Below are 18,671 nucleotides of genomic sequence, written 5' to 3' on the forward strand. Positions count from 1 at the left end.
TAATTGGGACAAAATACCATCAACCTCTCAACACTTATTAATGTTATTATATCTCTTTCCTTCCTTGGGGGAATTTTAAATGCATTCTGGGATTTGAAGGAGAACACTAATTGAAGTAGAAGTGACAAATAAAAGGGAAATTGTAACTTTTTATCATAAACTAATTCCTCGAATGCATCGAATATTTCTGATTGATTCTGCATGTCCCAGCACAGAATATTCTTTTAACCTGAGTTATTTTCGTTTTACTCTGACACGCGTCCTGAGAACATGTCACGACGCTTAACGGCAGTAGGAGGAAGGATTTACTCAGATTCATTCACATCTTCACTGAGGTGCTCAGTACTTACAGCGAAGTGTAGTACACAGAGCATCACCAAGTGCCTTGTTCAAGGGCACATTGATATTGTTATTGTTGTTAGGTAGAAGGGAAAGGACACACGCCCAAACCAGATATTTCATTTCATCTTGTAAGAGCAGCCAAGTCTCACCTCTACAATGAGCATTCACTCATAACCTGTCACTTAAGCTGAAATTTTAATGGGTAAACTTTCAACTCCGGACTTGTATTCTTCTCATGTTGCTTTGTTATTGCAGGGGCAGCAACTGGAACAAGTTGAAAGACTGTGAAAGTATGTAATAGCTGTAATTAGCTAACATTTTCTACTTATTATCTGCCAAGTAAACCGTGCCTATGATAGTGTTATTGGCTTGCCATTTCTGTGCTAAAGTATATGTCGGTATTAGGATTCATGCATTTTTGCATTGTTGTGTGTTGGTGAACTGGTGTAAAGCCTCTCTGTGCATAGAGTAACTACTAAAAACCTGCACATGCACTAACACAATAACATGCATGCGTACACACACACTACATCAAGAACATTTGCCTTAACTGATATATTTCATTTTTGCCTTCCTGACATAGTCATAAAAATTATGAGCTGAAAACTAGCTGCAAAATTTAAACCATAATTTGCACATTTCCGGTCACACTCGTAAAACTGACCATAATTTCCAAGCCAAAAATGCTAATCATGGTAAACCCTGAAAGCCCTTGAGTTCTGGTTTGATATAATTAGGCACGGATTCCCAGTTACTTTGCCCCCATACTTTAATTAGAATAACCAAATTAAGGACATTATATAAGCAGAATATGTTGCTTTATCAGTTATATAGTCACATTAGCTTGCAGTGTAAGCTTGCCCTTGGTTCACTGACAGTGTAATCTTGTTATAATAAGTAATCTGTGTAATAATAGCCTGTGTGGGTGAGAGGATAGCACAGGAGCCCTTTTGAAAAGGTTTTATGCTCCTATGTGTTCATTTCTATCATAAAGCCTTTGACAATATGCCTGTGACACACAGCAGCATTGCATATACTGCATACAAGAAGCTATCTAAGCATAGGTCAATAGAGGTTGTGCGATATGCGTGGTTTTGTGATACAACACAATGAATTTTCATTTCAACGAGTTCATGAATGAGTCAGAAGCATTCCTATTGTATACCATCAGCGCAGCCTCTGAATAGTCACATCACACCATAAACAAAACATGCTTTAAAATGCTTAAGAAACACATCCTGCCTTTGAATAATGTTATTTGGGAATCATCCTTGAGATAAGTAGGCGAATCACTTTGATAGAAAAGATGTTTTGTATCAGACAATCCCATAATGAAGAGAGACAAAGCAAGAGCCATGAAATGACAATTTTTGAAAATGTGAATATGATAAATATGTGCCATTTCTCTCTTTTTGTCTCTCTCTCTCTCTTTTTTTTTAATAAAGCTCAGTGTTCTGTTGTTGTTGCCTGGTGCTGATGATACCAGCAAGTCAATGCTGTTGCAGAAATGTCTTAATATATTTACTAGTGCTGTAAGATTACAAGTATAGTATATTTTTATGTCATTAATGTTACTAATCACAATGTATTGCTGCTCGGTACATGTATTTTTTCCTGCATTCAGCCTTACTGTGGTGGGAAGGGGTCATTCAAAACTATCGCGACTCTGTAAATGTAAACGCAAATTAGATGCTCCTGATATCTGAAAATGTTTTGTTGCCTGTGAGAAATGGGAAGGTATGATTTGGTTCAGTTATCAGAAGCAACAATAGGGCAGTTTTGCCACAAGGTCAAGCTGCAGTGCATTCACCTTGTGATGCTCATCTGACATTCACAGTGTTTACGCCCGTCCAAAGATCCCCAGAAGGCTCTCTGTGTACATGAAGGAAAATCAGATTATGGAAAAAGCGCTGTTAAGATTCTGATTCAGTTGTACTGTGGTGATTGTGAACGTGTGCAAACTGGAATATGCGGTGCAGTTGTGATATTGAGGAAAAGTTGCAAAAACAGTTAAATCACTGAAAGTGTTTTTAAAGGTCACAGCAAGCAAAAGGAATTGGGAGGTGCTTTTTTTGTTGTTCCAGCCTGCTGTACAGGTGTTTACGACATTGTGTCTGCTTTTTTTTTTCCTGTTGGCAATGAGCTCATTCTTAATGTAGTGTGAAAGTTTGCAACCGTTATTCCAAACTTATAAATGTTACAGACACTTTAGAGCAAGCACTTTGTACACACACAAATATATATCTGATGTTTGAAATAGTAGTCAGATTTTGTATTTTGGACTAAATCAAGTCTATGAATTTATTATAAAACAGCATTATGTTTTTATCCAACTCAATAACCAGACAATGAGGATCTTTCAATATCAATAAGCTTCACTTGTGTTCTACAGAGTTAATGTTTATACTGTAGGACATATTTGACACTACCAGACTGATAGAATGATGTACTGTAATGGAGTATTTAATGTTTGCTTTAAGATTTATGGATAGACAAGATAGATATTTTACAAAGTCATATCAAAATATTTAGTAGGGTGAGACGGTTCTACTGTAACTTTCCACTCTTATATTTCTCCCACCATGTGATTTTACCATTTCATTATTGAAAAGTGCATTAGAAGGGGCTACAGTGTTTTATAGTGACGTATTCTGGCCTCCAGCTTCGTGGTTTTGCGTCAGTTCAAGGGTAGTTTTTGTCGTTCTGTTAAGCCTGGAAGTAATCTTGAGTGCTGGAATTTGCGCTGGTTGTAACTCAAACGAAGAGCATTCAACCAGACATTTTTTCAGCTTGTTGGGGAAATAAAGTAGTTTAATTCTTGTCTTGAGTACAGCGTATACACCCTGTTTTCCTTTTTTTTTTGGACTAAGTTCAGTGGCTCCGCTCTATATTTCTATTCACCTGTTATTTATTTGTCTTCGAGCCCTCAGATCACCATCAGTAAATGGGGCAGCAGGAGTAATGTGTGCACTGTTCTCTGACGTGTGTCATCCAGGCTTACATAAAAAATAAAAAAAAAAGTCAGAATTAGAAACAGCTGCATTGTGGTTGAAAGTGAAGAAAGACTCAACAACATAATTTATCAGTTTGCATTGGCTTCATTAATTGATATGCCTTTTCCACATTTTTTCGTGCTTCAATCACATCTTCAGACCTTCTTGTCCTTGGAGTCACTGTTCTCGTCTGTTGGCTGCTGTTTTACTCAAGGCCAAGAACTGTGTTGATCTTTGATGATTTGGTATTGTTCTCTTACCAGCTGAGCCTTTCTGGTGTTGTATGTGTGATCAATAAGCTTTCAACAAGTTACACAATAAATGTATATACAGCATCTCAATCATCTCGCCCAAGTTTTTTGTCATCGGCTGCCCACAAAAATAAAATCAAACATTTAACTGGTATGTTTTTAGTTGTTCTTTATGCTTTCCGTGCCATGTTTTAACAGCCTCCTTCCAAACTAAATGAAAAGTATAATGTTAGTGTTGGAAATGCGACAGTCAATTAAACAAATCAGATTATTATTATTATTATTATTATTATTATTATTATTATTATTATTATTATTATTATTATGTCACTGATTATAATTTCAATTCAATTTTAAATACAATTCGCCAGACTGTTCACAAAACCCCCATAACTCACTACCAGCTGTATCATTAAAAGTACACAAGCGGCACACTGCACAGTAAAGGTCAGCGCAGATCAGCACTCAGCACTGACAGAAAAGGATGTTAATGAACAAAATGTACAGCCCACTGTGGGAGAGTTCAAATGCAAATGGATTTTGTGTATGTGTGTCTATGAGAGAGGGAAAAATAGGAATTGTGTGGGTACTTGTTTGTGAGCAACACAGAGACACTTTGTGTGTGTGAATGAGTTCACAAGTGTGTGCTTCTCTCTCTCTCTCTCTCTCTCTCTCTCTCTCTCTCTCTCTCTCTCTCTCTCTCTCTCTCTCTCTCTCTGGCGCTGCTGGAGTAAGTGGAGGGAGAGGAAGCGGCTGCAGAAAGAGTTGTGCATCGTGGGGAAAGCATATCGGACAATTAAGACAAAGGCTGTGTATTGCACTGCTCTGTGTGGGGCTGATTGAATCAGAGAGACAGCCACTCACAGCTCTTCGTCTCAGGACATTGCAGGTAATTACCCATAAGTCACTGTTCCCCTGTATTGGATCTTCAGCCCAATTACGCCCACACAAGCGGTCCACCTCGGCCTCATTTATTACCTCCGGTTGCTTGTTGACCTTTTCAGACACACAGTCCGACAGGCAATTCAGATACATTACACTGAGCAGAGGGTGATGCACTTTAAGTCTTGAGGACTGTTTCGTAGGTTTTGAGCTGTGTGTTGACATCATTATGTAAGTGATAGCACAAAAAAATGAGCTTAAGATGGTGGTTTTGCATGTGTTAAAGTTACGTGCATCCAAGGCCACTCTAAACACATGTCACAAACAGCAAACCAAATGGACAGATTTTATTAAATATGATGCAAACTACTTTCTTCTTGTGTTGTCTGTTCTATCATCATTATTACTAATGCAAGAAAATAGATGTAACAAGTATATTATCAATTCACAATGTGTATATAAATCACAAATTTAAGTTTAGGAACCAAAATACGGTAAAACCACAGCTAACCAACCATGATGGATTTTCTATTTATTTATTTTTCAACTAAAATGAAAGCATTTTTTTAGCTGATGAGAGCTCTGTTTTGTGCTCTATAGAGTACTCCTGAAATTATTTCAAGCTGACACTGGATGCGTGCCATGTTGCTCATGTTCATATAAAATCAGGATAGCTTGCGCCAGTGCTATTGAAATTGCATGTGTATGTGTGAGAGAGAATAAAGGAGAAAGACCTGCACACTTGAGCAATTTATTTGAATTAAAAAGCCACTTTAATTAATGATTTGGAGTGAAGAGGCACTCTGTTCAAAGCCCAATTGGGTGGAGTTGTCAAAGAATGTGGTGAGCCTGTATGAGGTCAGTAAAGAGGACAGGCTCCATTAGTGAAGTCACCAATCAGCTGTTGAGACTGTGGTGGTGTTTCATTGTGTAGACCTTCATCGCCATCTGCTGACAAATACACCAGCACATTGAACGGCACCCTTTACATAGATGCGCTCTAAAATTTATTACTGAAAACAATTTTATCTACTTAAGGGACATTAAGATGTAAGATTTGTGTATTGTTGGACTTTAATGGCATATTGCAGACTCTTATGAAGATCGTAAATGTACAAGTAGGCAATTGTGGGTAATACGAGCCCTCTGCTTTGTTGAAGTCACATGCATCTAACCTCTCAGGCACGTGCAGGCGAGCTGCTAAATACTGCCAAGAGTCTCTCCCCTGAGACATACAATCCCAGGCAGACCCCATGATACCTCTTACACAGCACATTGGAGTCTGCTTAAATATATACATTCACTGTCAACATTTATGTTTTGACTTTTACAAGAACACAACACACACAAAAAAACTAAAAAAGCAACTCAACCATCTTTATTCAACTCTCACTTTGCATGTTTGACATCCTGTACACAATACAGTTCTGTGTGTGAGCATCAGGCTTTCAGGGTGACTGTTATCTTCCCACAGAAGCCATCATTAAGTACAGAGTGTATTCCAACAACCCTTTATCGCTCTCTTTTTCCCTCTGACTTTTCCTAAACAATAGAGCCTTATGTGATTTTTTTGTAAGTAAGATTTGTATGAATGTGTGCTATTTGCAATCTATATAGCAAGTCCAGAAAATGCAAAGAAAAGCATACACAGGAATGCCAAGTACATTTAAAATGTGCATGTTTGCAGTAAAAGACACACCTGATATATGTTTAAGCTTGTGGACTTCAACCAGTGCAGAACAAAAAAAAGGAAAACTCATTTGTGGCAGTTACTGCTGTTACATGTGCTCAAGAACAATGATCAATAGCATGCCCTGCAGACGAACACATCACTTGCATACTTTTCTTAAGGTTTGCTTTCCATAGCTTTTTTAACTTTCTTCCCCAGTAACGGACCTGTGCTTTCTGGTTTCCCCAAAAACTGATTTCTGGTATTAACCTCATAGAATCTTCTCTTATTCATCCTGAATCTCTAGTTTGTGGCAGTATTTGCAGATTCTATCTCGTTTTTGATGTTCCCTCAAGTATCCTTTGATACTGAACTTTGAAAGTGTTTGTCATGCTCCTGGACTACCCTCTCCTCCCTTTCCTGCCTGACTTCAAACAGACACCACTAGATCATAGTTTCTGTGTCTGCTTTCATAATGGATGGAGAGAGCAAAGTGGAGGAGGAAGTTCATGAACATGACAACCACATAGACTCCTGAGAGAGAACGAGAGCAACACACTGACAGACATGCTGAGGCAGGTGAAATGCGACATATGCTCTTTGATCAAATTACTTGGATGTCTGTGCCAAATGAAGCAAGTTAACAAGCTGCCAATTCATGTTTTGTTTACCCTCATGTTGTCTTTATCAGTGTGATGTCGGACCTCTTAATATATCCCATGCTGTCAGGGATTGCCCTGCCCTCTCTCAGGGTAATACTTGTTGGTAAAAAGAGCATTTGGCCCCTGGTGTCTCTGGCTGATATCAGAGCCAGCTTACAGCTGCTCTCATACTCAGCTTTCACCTTGGGGTCAGACTCATTGGGCTGGCTGAGGCTGCTGTCAGTCAGCAGGAGGCAAGCGTCACTGTCAGGTCTCCCTAACATTATTGGACGCATCGCCTATCAGTCCGTGTCACTGTCAGGAGGCGGGCAGCGCCTCATCACAGTGTCAGAGACCGACCGGCTGCTCACTCCCTGCATCGCCAAACAGCCTGCGTCAGTGTCAGCATCAGCTGGCCTTAGGAGAGGCTTCATTGTCAGAGCCTGCTGTCCACTGTCAGCTGTACTTTGACTTTCACCTTGCCTTCTCTGGTACTCAAGGCCTCATAGGGGCTCTGTGGACCTCCTGCTGCATGTGAACTGCTTGCTGCACCTGACCTAAATCTAAATGATCTTGCCCTTGAAATGCACTACCACCTTGGCCATGCCCGTGCTGTCTAACATCTGGATGACTTTGACCATGGTCGCTGCCATGGCCGTTGTGATTTCTATGGTGATGACCATGTCCATGGTTGTGATCATGGCCATGGCCAAAGCCATGAGAACCATGGTGAGAACCGTGATTATCCCCGTGGTGGTGATGACCGTGGTGATGTCCATGATGGTGACCATGTCCAGTGTCCTCCTCTACAGGTGGGATTATGGCTGCATCAGGCTGTGCAGGTGGTTTCTCTTTGCACTCCTCGGGGATCTCAGCTCTCTGTGGAGAAATAAATGGAATCAGAACCAAAACAGATTTCATTGTATGAGCTCATTTGTTTTCTTGAGGTCATGTGTGGTCTATACCTCATGTGAGCACTCGCCACAGATGCGTTTGCAGTAGGTTTCTTTGATCGCACTCTCCACGTGGCCTTGTCCGATGATGGTGTATGGAAGTGAAATGTGGCTGGTGAGACGGCCACACCTGGTCGCAAAGGGACAGAAATGCATGGTGAGTAAAATAAATAACAAAAAATATTTGATTTCCTGTGTAAAATGTAAATGTCCTGTCCTCTACTGACCTGTCATAGATGAGAAAGTCATCTTTCTCTCCACTCAGAGTCTGCCAGACATCAGGCTGTTGCTCATCCTGCTTGTACAGCGAAATGTTCTCTGACAGTCTCTGCACCAGCATGGCGTGCAGACGCTGTGATTGCTCCCCCTGGTGGTTAATGACTATGTAGACCACATCCCTCAGACCCTCGCCCTCCAGCTTCTGGCGCAGGCCGTCCATTCTGTGAAAAATCAGACACCATGAGTTTAAAAAACTGTTGTCAAGTAACTAGTTTTGCTGGATAGTCTGCTTAAGGAACAAGTATGAACAGGATGCACTTCTTTGACAGCTGCATAGGAAGGACCAGTCTAAGCTTGCTATGCCTTCCTGCCAACCTGGCAAGCCTTGCAGAGTGTGTCATAAAATTTAAATGACACTGTTAAATATCTAATATTTTTTATTTTAATTTTGTAACACTGCTTGACTAACTACGCAGTGTCAATGTCACGCTTTACCGCAGATTTAGGACTCCTAGGGTGGTGCAATCTAATGTCATGTTTTTTCTTGATTGGACAGAAGTGCATAGCAAGAGGTCATACTGGTTTACACACATACCTGGAAGCCTGCACCAAGCAGAACAATCAGCTGGCCTGGAAAAGGGCCACCACTGTCACCTTGCCCATTGCGTCCTTCATTGGATCCACCTCCCCTATCTTCCAGGGTGGTGGCAGCTGACAGCGAGGCCCACCCCCATCACTCTCTGCACTGCCCCCGTGGAGCAGGCAGAGAGTGATGAGCAGGCTGACGCACGCCCACATCCCTGCAGTGCCTCCTCACTGCCCCAAGCTGCTGGAGAGGTAGGAGATAGGGGTGAGGAAGAAGGGGAAATTGGGAAAGAGTGCAGAGGGGACAGAGGGAGGAAGGAACATCAGAGATTAGGACTGTACAAAAGGCCAGAGAAGGTTTATGAGTTTTAGATTTTCCAAATGATCCTGAATATCCTCCTAAAGTGTTGCTGCTTTTCACTCAAGTGTTTGCTGGATAGTTATAAAAGTGACTGTGCATCTAGCTGAGTGAAGAAAGAGGTTGATTTGAAGTTCTTACATCTCATCTCATGTGCTCATGTTGTTTCTATACAAATTTAAGCTAATGGATACAAAGTAAAGAAACAACATATCATCGAAGAGGAAGCATGCTTGAATGTCGAAAGCAAAAAGTCTAAAATTTCTGCAACATATCACCACATGCATTACTGGCAGAAAGGTTACATAATGGACAAAATGGTTCAGCGACTGGTTGAAGTAGGATACACTGATACAATGCATCTATAATGAAAACATTTGCATTTAAGAAAGGTTCAAAACATGCTAAATATCCTTAGTCCCTGTGTCTTAGCATTTACCCATTTATTTACTACAGCTGTAAAAGGAAACACTTTTAAATTCTTGTTTGCTTTGTGGGCATTTAAAAATGTAATGATTTCTCTTTCTTACCCTTCGTTTGAAAAGCTGCCTTCTCTCTGCTCGGCTCTGTGTTGCTGCAACTCCTTGCACAAAAACAAGTCTCTTCCTTCCCTGCTCCCCCCCCTTTTATACTCTGCCTGTTGTTTTTCAGCCTGGAAGGAGGACAAAGTTCAGTCCCAGCTGTATGCTGATGTCTACACTTTTCTGCAGTTAACCAGGGCATGAATTCCGCTTGCTGAGAGGATACAAAAACTTTTTAATGGTAAATGTTCCATAGAAACTGGCAGTTTGACAAATTCCTTTAAGAGAATAGCGAGAGGAGAAGAAGCTATGTCTTTATTACAGCTGCAAGATATGTCAGCTCATTCATTCATTCAAAAAGAAAGCTTTTACATTATGTGAACTATATTATAGAGTTGTATTATGAGTCTCCAAGAGCATTGAGGAACATTGTGCAATTTTGTTTTTTACTTTCAGTGCAGAGAAGGGAAGTGAGAAGGGACAGAAGGCGGGACTCTGGTCAGTGTCCAGCATGTTTCTACAAGGCCCACACAGCTAGAGAGGAGTCAGCATACACAAGTGGGTTAGTTTAAGCATTCTTGAGGAAGTTTCCTGCAGTTTGATACACACAGACAGTAAAAGAAGAAAAATCTAACCAGGGTATTGTACGGTGCTGAACATGGGAGATCATAAGTGAGTAAATGATACTCTCATAGCTCAGGACAGGCCAAAAAATATGTAACTAATTAGAAAAGAGGAATTCAGCTTAGCCATGAACAGGGGAGAATGAAAAAAAAAAAATCAAAGTCCAGTCTGTCTGCAAATACAGGCCATGCAGTTCAGGGTAGTGAAAGCACCGCGATGAGATTAGGTCAAAGGCCAGATTTAACTAGCCCAGCCCAAATGTCAGTGACAGTTTAACAAGGAATAAAGAGCATTTAAACACACAGAGTTGGAAATGTGAGTATAAGTTATTATCCAAAACAATGCTGAACAGTAATTGTACAAGAAATGTAACACAATATCAGACAACATAATACAATAACCCTGCAATCTTTGCAGCTTGTTGTTACAACTGTGCTTAAGAGGTGATTGTTTTTCTCTGTGCTGATTTTTAGGCTGTAATGTTTGTAATGTTGTTGGCTTAGGTTTGCCAGTGTCAAATATGTTCCTACACTGTGTCCACCCCCAGTATATCTCAGTAGAGTCACTACTGTAAGTTCATACAATTTAATATTTGAGACAGAAGTGAAGACAAGTGGAAAAGTTAATCTCCTGCTGCTTGTCATATCAGGAGCCATACACTGTAGCAAAGTTAGTTGACTTGATAAGATAAGGTAAGATAAGATAAGACGTTATTGAAATTCAATTGTTACAGCCAGCAAGCATTACAAAGAGCAAGCACAGTGGCATAAAGGTCAAAATTAAAAGTATACAGGATACAGAATAGTAAAACAACTATGTGTACATTTGTATGGATTATAAAAAATAGTAAATGTCCTAAAAATCCTATTGCTACAAAAGAGTACTATTGCCAATGTTCTTATGTTAAAAACTATGAATGTCATGTGTTGTCTTGTACTTGAGAAATACTAGGACTATGTATATGCACAATATATACAGTTTATAAAACTGATGGTAGAATATATGCTTTAACATTTGGGAATGCACCTTGCTGCCAGAATACACAAGCAGCATTTCATACATACCAACACGGAGGGAGCGCTGCAAATGATAATAAAGTAGAAACTAAGTTAAAATTGAAGATCTACAAGGACACATAGCCTACAAACGGAGCATAACAAAAACACGTGGAGGCTGTGATGTAGCAGTTGCAGCAGGAACGTGCACCAGTGTGAAGGATAAATGCAGGTTATCAGTGTCTGTAAACACCACCTTCTCTTTGCAGTGAGATGTGACTGTGGCGTGGCCGTTAGCCGATACAGCTGAGCTTGATATGTTACTCAGAGTGCCCTGCCAGGCCAAGCTTATTACAGGGTTACTCATTTACAGTGTATGACATAATGCTCGTTATCAGGGCACACTGACCTGTTTATAAGAATGCATATCAGTAAGTTTCAGGAGGTCTGAGTTCATCACACTAAACTTAACCAAATGACACTAAAAGGAGATACAGGTGGCAAAATATCTTAGAAACCTTTGTCAGCATAACAGATTTTTGGCAATGAGAAAATGTTCCCAGTTTGGTGTGGCTGGTACTGACTAAATTAATCATACATTCACACTCAGTCCGCTGTTCTAACTTATTTTTTCATTATTTCACATATAACAGGTATAATAACATTATATCGTGTTATAATGCACCACTTCATACAGTTCACATATTTTCCAGCTCATGCTCTTTCTGTTCATGTGATTTGTAACATTTGTAATAACATTTGTAACATTTGTAATATGATTACATAGTAAGGCACCTTTATGTGCAGTTTTATCATCACGGACACTGACCTGTGTTTTCATCATCGTTTGCACTTTGCACCTCCATTTATTCCACATGCATAGATTTTTAAGCTTTTAATTTATTTTACTATGGCTGTATATCTTATCTTATCTCTTTAAAGTTCAACTTTGTGTAAAGATGGATGAAGACCTGCTGAGACTTTAAGTACTTAAAAGATGTTTGGCCTCTTCTTAGGTAATATTTGAATGCAGGACTTTTCTTGTAATATGTGGTCTTTTAATAGTCTGATATTGCTCCCTTTATTTAGGTAAAGACCTCCGCCTACCAGTAACAGTGATACATATACTGTGGCTTACATTATACATTACTTGAAGTGAATATAATTTTCTGCGTTAGTCAGACCTGGCACATTATTAAACTCGGCCTACAGTCCTATGAACATAGGTTTTATTTTGACAGGGAGGAAGCATTAGCAATCTTTTCACAATTAAATACATAATTGCATATGATAATGTGATGTAAATTGAATGTGAATGCACTTTTGTCCGTTTAGATAACAGTCGGTCTGCCTGACTCAAAGCAGTTATATGATGTAGTAAGAAGAACATGTAAACAGTCGTTACTCACCGCTGTCACTAAGCAACACTCCCGGCGTCCTCGACTTTGCAAGGGCTTCTGGGAATCCGAGGCCCGAGGGTTGAACGACCGCCCTTTTTAGAGCAACCAGAGTAGAACAGTCGTACATGCGTCGAGGGAAAAATTATCGCAAAACAACTTTCTGAAGCAGCGTAACCAAACTTGACGTACGTATACCGATGTTTTTTAACGTGTATTTTGACCCAGGGCGTTTAAAATCGGGAAATCTGTCAGGGAAAAGTGTATTTTAATGCGCGGTTTGATGACGTAATGTTGATAGTCGAACTCGAAATGGCGAGTGTGCTATGAGGCCCGTTACCTGTCACACTCTGGGGTTGTAACATGTTTGTTTCCTTCGTATCACTGTATCGAAACGATTATACAGCAGCATGTAGTCCGGGTAAGTTGGGCTTTGATTGCATTTATTAGGCGTGATAAATAACTGATTTTGTTGCCCTGTGCGAGGCAGGATTGAATGTTTGCTAGTTTAGCTAATATGTAGCTGGACTAGCAAAGCTGTTGACGTTAGCCGAATGAACAACCATGTGTCCGGTCATTCGTTGAATTATATGCCCGTCCTCTCGTGTGGCACGTCAGGAAAATTTAGCAGAGTGTGTATTCATTGTTCGTACACCTTTTTTCTGGCAAATGTAACGTCTTCTCGAGTTTAGCGGTGATGTGCTTCTCATGGGCCCTCATCTTGACTTCCTCGTTCAGTGCAAGCGTTTTTAGCCTTACTAAAGATAATTTCACTTTCTTTTAACACAGTACAACTTAATTGCAGCCACCCCCTCATTTGCCAGATGTAGGTTTTGCAGCTGTGCTGTTAAAATTCAAATTTAGTCATGCAGTTATCATATTGTATATATATATGTGCAAATGCAACGTGGGAATATGTATGGAGGAGCAGCCGTTGTCTTGCTCTGTCTTATTGGTCTTATTAAAGTTAAAAATAAGGTTTGGTGGTCTCTTTGCTAGATGTCTAGATTAAATTGTTTTTAGTTTAAACTATTCTCAAAATCTTGTCTTTTGTTTCTAATATGCATTAAGACAGCGGTGAAATTTGGAAGCATGAATCGAGGTAAAGCAAAGTGACTCATATTAAGACTTGTATGTCCATTTTTCCCCTTTTCACGCAGAGAGGGATAACGTCAGTCATGGCGGCTGAGGTGGAGGTCGATGGAGGCAATGAGTACCCGGCGCATTATAAAGTCATGATGGACAAACTTAATGAACAACGACAGCTGGACCAGTTCACAGACATTACCCTGATTGTAGATGGTAAGTAGACGTACATTACAGATCATCTTTATGGTGGTTTTGTGAAATACTTATGCAATGCTTCTTATTTCCATGTCTCTTGTCTCTTGCAGGACACCAGTTCAGAGCCCATAAAGCAGTGTTGGCAGCATGCAGCCAGTTTTTCCATAAGTTCTTCCAGGATTTCACCCAGGAGCCACTGGTGGAGATAGAAGGTATTCTGTGTTTCAGATAACACTAAAAAGAAGGTAGTCAGACATGTGTGCACATGGAGATTCACAAAGCTTTTAACTGATTTTTTTCTATAGTTTTTACCTGGTTTAAATAAATTTAAAATTAGATAAAAGAAAAAGTTTTGTTTAGAGCACGTCTGTTGCTACTTCTGGAAGGATCATCAAATTCACCAGCTGCTATCAATGACATTCAGTAAAATGGAATTGTAACTGATGAGAACGATGACGAGAACTATGAAAATAAGACCCAGATCGAAAACAGTAAATGGAATTAGAAATGATCTTGCTTTATTCATCATAATTTTATTGTAAGTCCGTCATCTAAAACAACCACCCATGAGGTATTGCATATTAGAACAGTTTGTATTACCAAACATCTTAAGTCTACTAGTAATTGCTGTGCCACATGCTAAATGTGCTCTGTGTTCCAGCCAGGAATTTGCAGCTACAGATATATTTTCCTGTGTTTGTCACTGTGTTACATGGAACAGCTTTTACTCACACCGCTGCTCTGTCATGCTCTTATGACAGGAGTGAGTAACACAGCCTTTCGCCAGCTGATGGAGTTCACTTACACCGCAACGCTAGCTGTAGCTGGACAAGAGGAGGCCTTCGATGTCTGGAAGGCTGCTGAATACCTCCAGATGCAGGAAGCCATCAAAGCACTCAACAATAAGTGAGACTTGCACACAGTTGACCTGTCACCTATCTCTGCTGGTGTCCATATTGTAATGTACAAAGTTGTTGCAGTGAAGTGTTTTATGAGATAGAAAGGAACAAGTCTCATGACTCTTCATCATAGACACCGCTCTCTCTCAACAAGAGCTCATCTTTTCTTGTAGGATGAATGACAATCCCTCGCTGACCGCAAAGAGCAAAGGTAAAAAGAGAAAGATTGCTGAGACATCTAATGTGATCACAGAAACCCTACCCTCAGTGGAACGGGAGCAGGTCAGTATGTTCATGGTGGTCACACTCATAAAGATAAACAGTGGACAGTAACATTGACTGAAATTCCACTGACATCCTGCATTTTTCCATTATTAACACATAAGCGACCCTTACTTTGCCCACACATTTAACTGTCAAGGCTGAATGTATTCAATGTTCTCCAGGTGGAGATCGTGGTAATAGGGGAAGGGGCCATTGAGGTAGAGGAGACTGGACTGGAAGAGGTGGTGGATGAAGCAAAGAATGCTCAGGCGGCGTCAGATGACTCTGCTTTGGCACTTCTTGCTGACATAACCAGCAAGTATCAGCAAGAGGATTCTACACTACAGGTCATTAAGAAGGGAGAAATAGAGGAGGTATATTGAGTTGTATTTGTACGAGCCTTCATTCAAGATGCGTGTCGTATTTTTTTGGTGTATGAATTGGCAAAATATGGGGATACAGCAGGAGTTCTAAATGTGAAAGGAGTAACCCTGCCTTGCCTGTGTTTGTGCTTGGCAGGAGGTGGTGTATCAGGAGGAAACGGTGACTGCCTCCAAGGTGCTGGAGAATGTCGAGGTCGTAGAGGTTCAGATTTCACAAGTGGACAACATGTTCCGCTGCAGCAAGTGTGACCGTAGCTTCAAGTTGTACTACCACCTCAAGCAGCATTTGAAAACGCACCTGGGCTTGCTGGAAAAACCCCATGTGTGCAGCCACTGCGGTAAAGCCTACACGCGGGAGGGCGCCTTGAAGCAGCACATCAGCACGTTTCACTTTGATGCAGAGGAACTGTCTCAAAACCAGAAGCCCCAGAAAAAAGTCCATGTTTGTGAATACTGTAAAAAACACTTTGACCACTTCGGGCACTTTAAGGAGCACTTGCGGAAACACACAGGTGAGAATGAAAAATAATTATTTTCAGTTTCTCAATGTTCAAATTACTCAACTTATTACTTTGATAATTGGATATAATTGTCTTGCTGTTACACATCTTCAACTGAAACACAAACTCGGCTATTTCTCTCTGCAGGTGAAAAACCCTATGAGTGTCCAGATTGCCATGAGCGATTTGCAAGGAACAGCACACTGAAGTGCCATATGGCCGCCTGTCAGAATGGGGCTGGAGCCAAGAAAGGACGGAAGAAGCTCTATGAATGCCAGGTACAGTTTGTCCAGAATCAGGGCTGTCAAGCACTCCCCCCACCAGTGCAGTGTCAACAGTAGAAAAAGACCATCCAAATATTTTTTGTCACATTATATTAATGTATGTATCCACTTAATGCAGAAATGCAACATAATATGTGTAGACTGATGTACTGACACAGAATTTTCTGCTGTATTGTCATACAGATTCTTTGTTCGTGGTGGTTTCTTGGGAGATGTAGTGTAAAAAGTAATCTTTATTGCCACAGCAGAAACTGTAACATCAAAGTGGTGACAAGAGATTCTGTTTTCACTGATTTAATGTCTTTTTTTCTCTCCTCCTCCATCAGGTCTGCAGCAGTGTATTCAACAGCTGGGACCAGTTCAAAGACCATCTTGTGAGCCACACAGGGATCAAACCCAACCACTGCACCATGTGTGATATGTGGTTCACCCACCCAAAAGACCTAAAGGCCCACCTCAAGCATGTCCATTCCACCGAGGACGACAAGTCAAGTGAGGAAGTGGTCATCACTGACTCTGCTGCCGCCGCCGCCCTCGCCATTGCCACACAGAGCATAGAAGGAGCAGAAACAGTCCTGTTAGATGATGGAATCCAGGTGGAGCACGTCACAGTGGAGCCCGTGGATGTGATGGAGATGGAGGAGACTGCGACTGTAGTGGTGGAGGACGGTGGTGTGACAGAGATGTGCGAGGAAGATGTGGAGAGGTTAAAGCAGGCCGGCGTGCAGATCCAGGTGGTGCACGTGACCACGACTGAAGTAGACGGGCAGCAGGTGGTGAACTCTCAAGTGGAAGTAGAGATGGAGGGTGAAATGGTGAACGTTGAGGAGGCAGAACAAGCGGTGGTCGTATGAGAATGTGAGAAGGACCGTGTCTTCGGGTGTATTCACACATGTAGCTCGTTTGCGTTGTTTCGATTCAGGGGCTTCAGTGATACCTTGTTGCATTTCAGTTCTGGTCTAGTTCCTGTTCACACTGACTTTTTACAAACGAGCCAAGAGGAGTAGACATGAAGTTATACTGACTGATGATGTGTGTATTTATGTTTTTGGTGTCGCAAAGAGTTCACAAAGAAATTACTGATATAAGCATTATTAGTATTATTGCACTGAAATTCTACTGCGTGTTATGAATTTTGACGGGTATCGACAGGATGAAAAGGAGGCATCTTGTAGGATGATTCAGGGATCGTTACTGTGGGATTGCTGTGCAGGATACCAGCTCAGCAGTTTTAACAACAGAAAACACCCCTGCTGACATGCATATGTGCTTCCATGGTTATCAGATGAGTTGCGTAGATACATACATAAATACAGATCAATTATATGCTCACTTCCTGAACAGATTTCACGATCAGCAGAACGCTCTTTGGAGGGGAAACACTCCTGGTTTTGACACAACTGCTCCAAATGACACGTGTGAATATACCCTCAGATGACCTGCAGGGCGCTCTGTCAGTCCTGAGCTGCTGCATTATCCTGTAGCTGACAACTTAGTTTCCATGAAGAACACTGAATGTAGGATAAAGCATGTCTCCTCAATATGTCCTGCTGTGTGCCATCACATTGAATGACTCCGCTCCCACCGCCCTCACTCTTTGAACTCTGAGTTAATGGACAGAGTGATGGAGATATATAATCTCCTGCTAATGATCCTGTATTTATTTTAAAGCTGTCTGCCATCATGTTGTGTATTCTTGCTGACTCTTCAGTGTTTCATCAATCAGTTTTCATTTTTGTTTGTTTTGGGGTTTTTTTTGTCTTATTTCACCTCAAATTTACATCATGCTCTTTTAGTGCAAGACAGTTTGACAGTGAATGAAAGCTTCTTGTTGCAGCTCATTCAGCAGCTGATGGCACTGATGTCCATCAGTGCTAATGCTACAGATTTGTTCAAGATGATTTTTCATATTGCCTTTTGGTGTTTTTGCAGGAAAAACTCAGACATGGAATAAAATTGGTTTCCAGAATGGGCTTTGCGTCTTGCATACATCTACTGAGCTCTTAATTTTTGAGTTGAGTTAGTGAAGGTACAGATACATTTAGAAATTCTGTTGTTTATTACACATTAGAATTTCTGTTTTTCCCCTAATTAAAGCTGTTGTTATCAGTGTGTACAGACTGTATTACAGTGAATAAGTATATACTAAAGCAGTCAAACTACAAATTTCTACATTAAAGTCCTGCTGGCTAGGTGGTCTACCTGCAATGTATACAGCATGTGCGTACAGCCACAGAGGAGTATGTACAAATAACTGTCCAGAAATTGACATTATGATGCAAAATTGATCAATTGAAAGCACCATATGTTCCATGACAGACCCAGAAAAGCTCGTAGAGGAGCTCAATATGTTTGAGTCAGTTTGATGAGGTTTGGGCGCAGGGATCTCCATTTGTAGGCTTACATTAAGAAACGGCCACACATACACACATGAGAATAGTGAAATTGAGACCGATCTTGGAATCCTGTTTAGGCCTCCTGCTGGTCCCCTGACCCCACCTTGAACCTCTGCTGTGCTAATAGCGTGGCCCGTGGCCATGGTGCGTGACACACACGAGTCAGGTTACCTGGACAGTCCCGCCGCCGCCGCCGCCGCCGCCTCACGCTCTGGACAGCTCCGGTGGTAC

General features: G+C 40.9%; 2 protein-coding genes across 4 annotated transcripts; one reads left to right on the top strand and one right to left on the bottom strand.

The window, feature by feature from the left end:
- Nucleotides 1-5,831: 5,831 nt before the first annotated feature.
- selenop (selenoprotein P) lies at nucleotides 5,832-8,776 on the bottom strand. Of its 2 annotated transcripts, none has more exons than XM_070964859.1 (4): nucleotides 8,546-8,776; nucleotides 7,959-8,171; nucleotides 7,744-7,861; nucleotides 5,832-7,657 (listed from the first exon to the last, which is right to left on the bottom strand). In XM_070964859.1, exons 1-4 carry the CDS (start codon nucleotides 8,746-8,748, stop codon nucleotides 6,971-6,973), a joined length of 1,221 nt encoding a protein of 406 aa, XP_070820960.1. In that variant the 5' UTR covers nucleotides 8,749-8,776; the 3' UTR covers nucleotides 5,832-6,970. The 2 variants fall into 2 exon arrangements, with proteins under 2 accessions (XP_070820960.1, XP_070820961.1); XM_070964860.1 differs by having other exon boundaries at nucleotides 6,995-7,657.
- Nucleotides 8,777-12,506: 3,730 nt separating this feature from the next.
- On the top strand, nucleotides 12,507-18,013 carry znf131 (zinc finger protein 131). 2 transcript variants are annotated; one of them, XM_070964175.1, is made up of 9 exons: nucleotides 12,507-12,618; nucleotides 13,591-13,732; nucleotides 13,825-13,926; nucleotides 14,476-14,620; nucleotides 14,787-14,895; nucleotides 15,060-15,251; nucleotides 15,397-15,772; nucleotides 15,908-16,038; nucleotides 16,371-18,013. In XM_070964175.1, exons 2-9 carry the CDS (start codon nucleotides 13,609-13,611, stop codon nucleotides 16,896-16,898), a joined length of 1,707 nt encoding a protein of 568 aa, XP_070820276.1. In that variant the 5' UTR covers nucleotides 12,507-12,618; nucleotides 13,591-13,608; the 3' UTR covers nucleotides 16,899-18,013. The 2 variants fall into 2 exon arrangements, with proteins under 2 accessions (XP_070820276.1, XP_070820277.1); XM_070964176.1 differs by lacking the exon at nucleotides 12,507-12,618 and adding an exon at nucleotides 12,733-12,851.
- Nucleotides 18,014-18,671: the final 658 nt, after the last annotated feature.

The sequence above is a fragment of the Chaetodon trifascialis genome, chromosome 6 (assembly GCF_039877785.1).
Source record: "Chaetodon trifascialis isolate fChaTrf1 chromosome 6, fChaTrf1.hap1, whole genome shotgun sequence".
Taxonomy (NCBI): Eukaryota; Metazoa; Chordata; class Actinopteri; order Chaetodontiformes; family Chaetodontidae; genus Chaetodon; species Chaetodon trifascialis.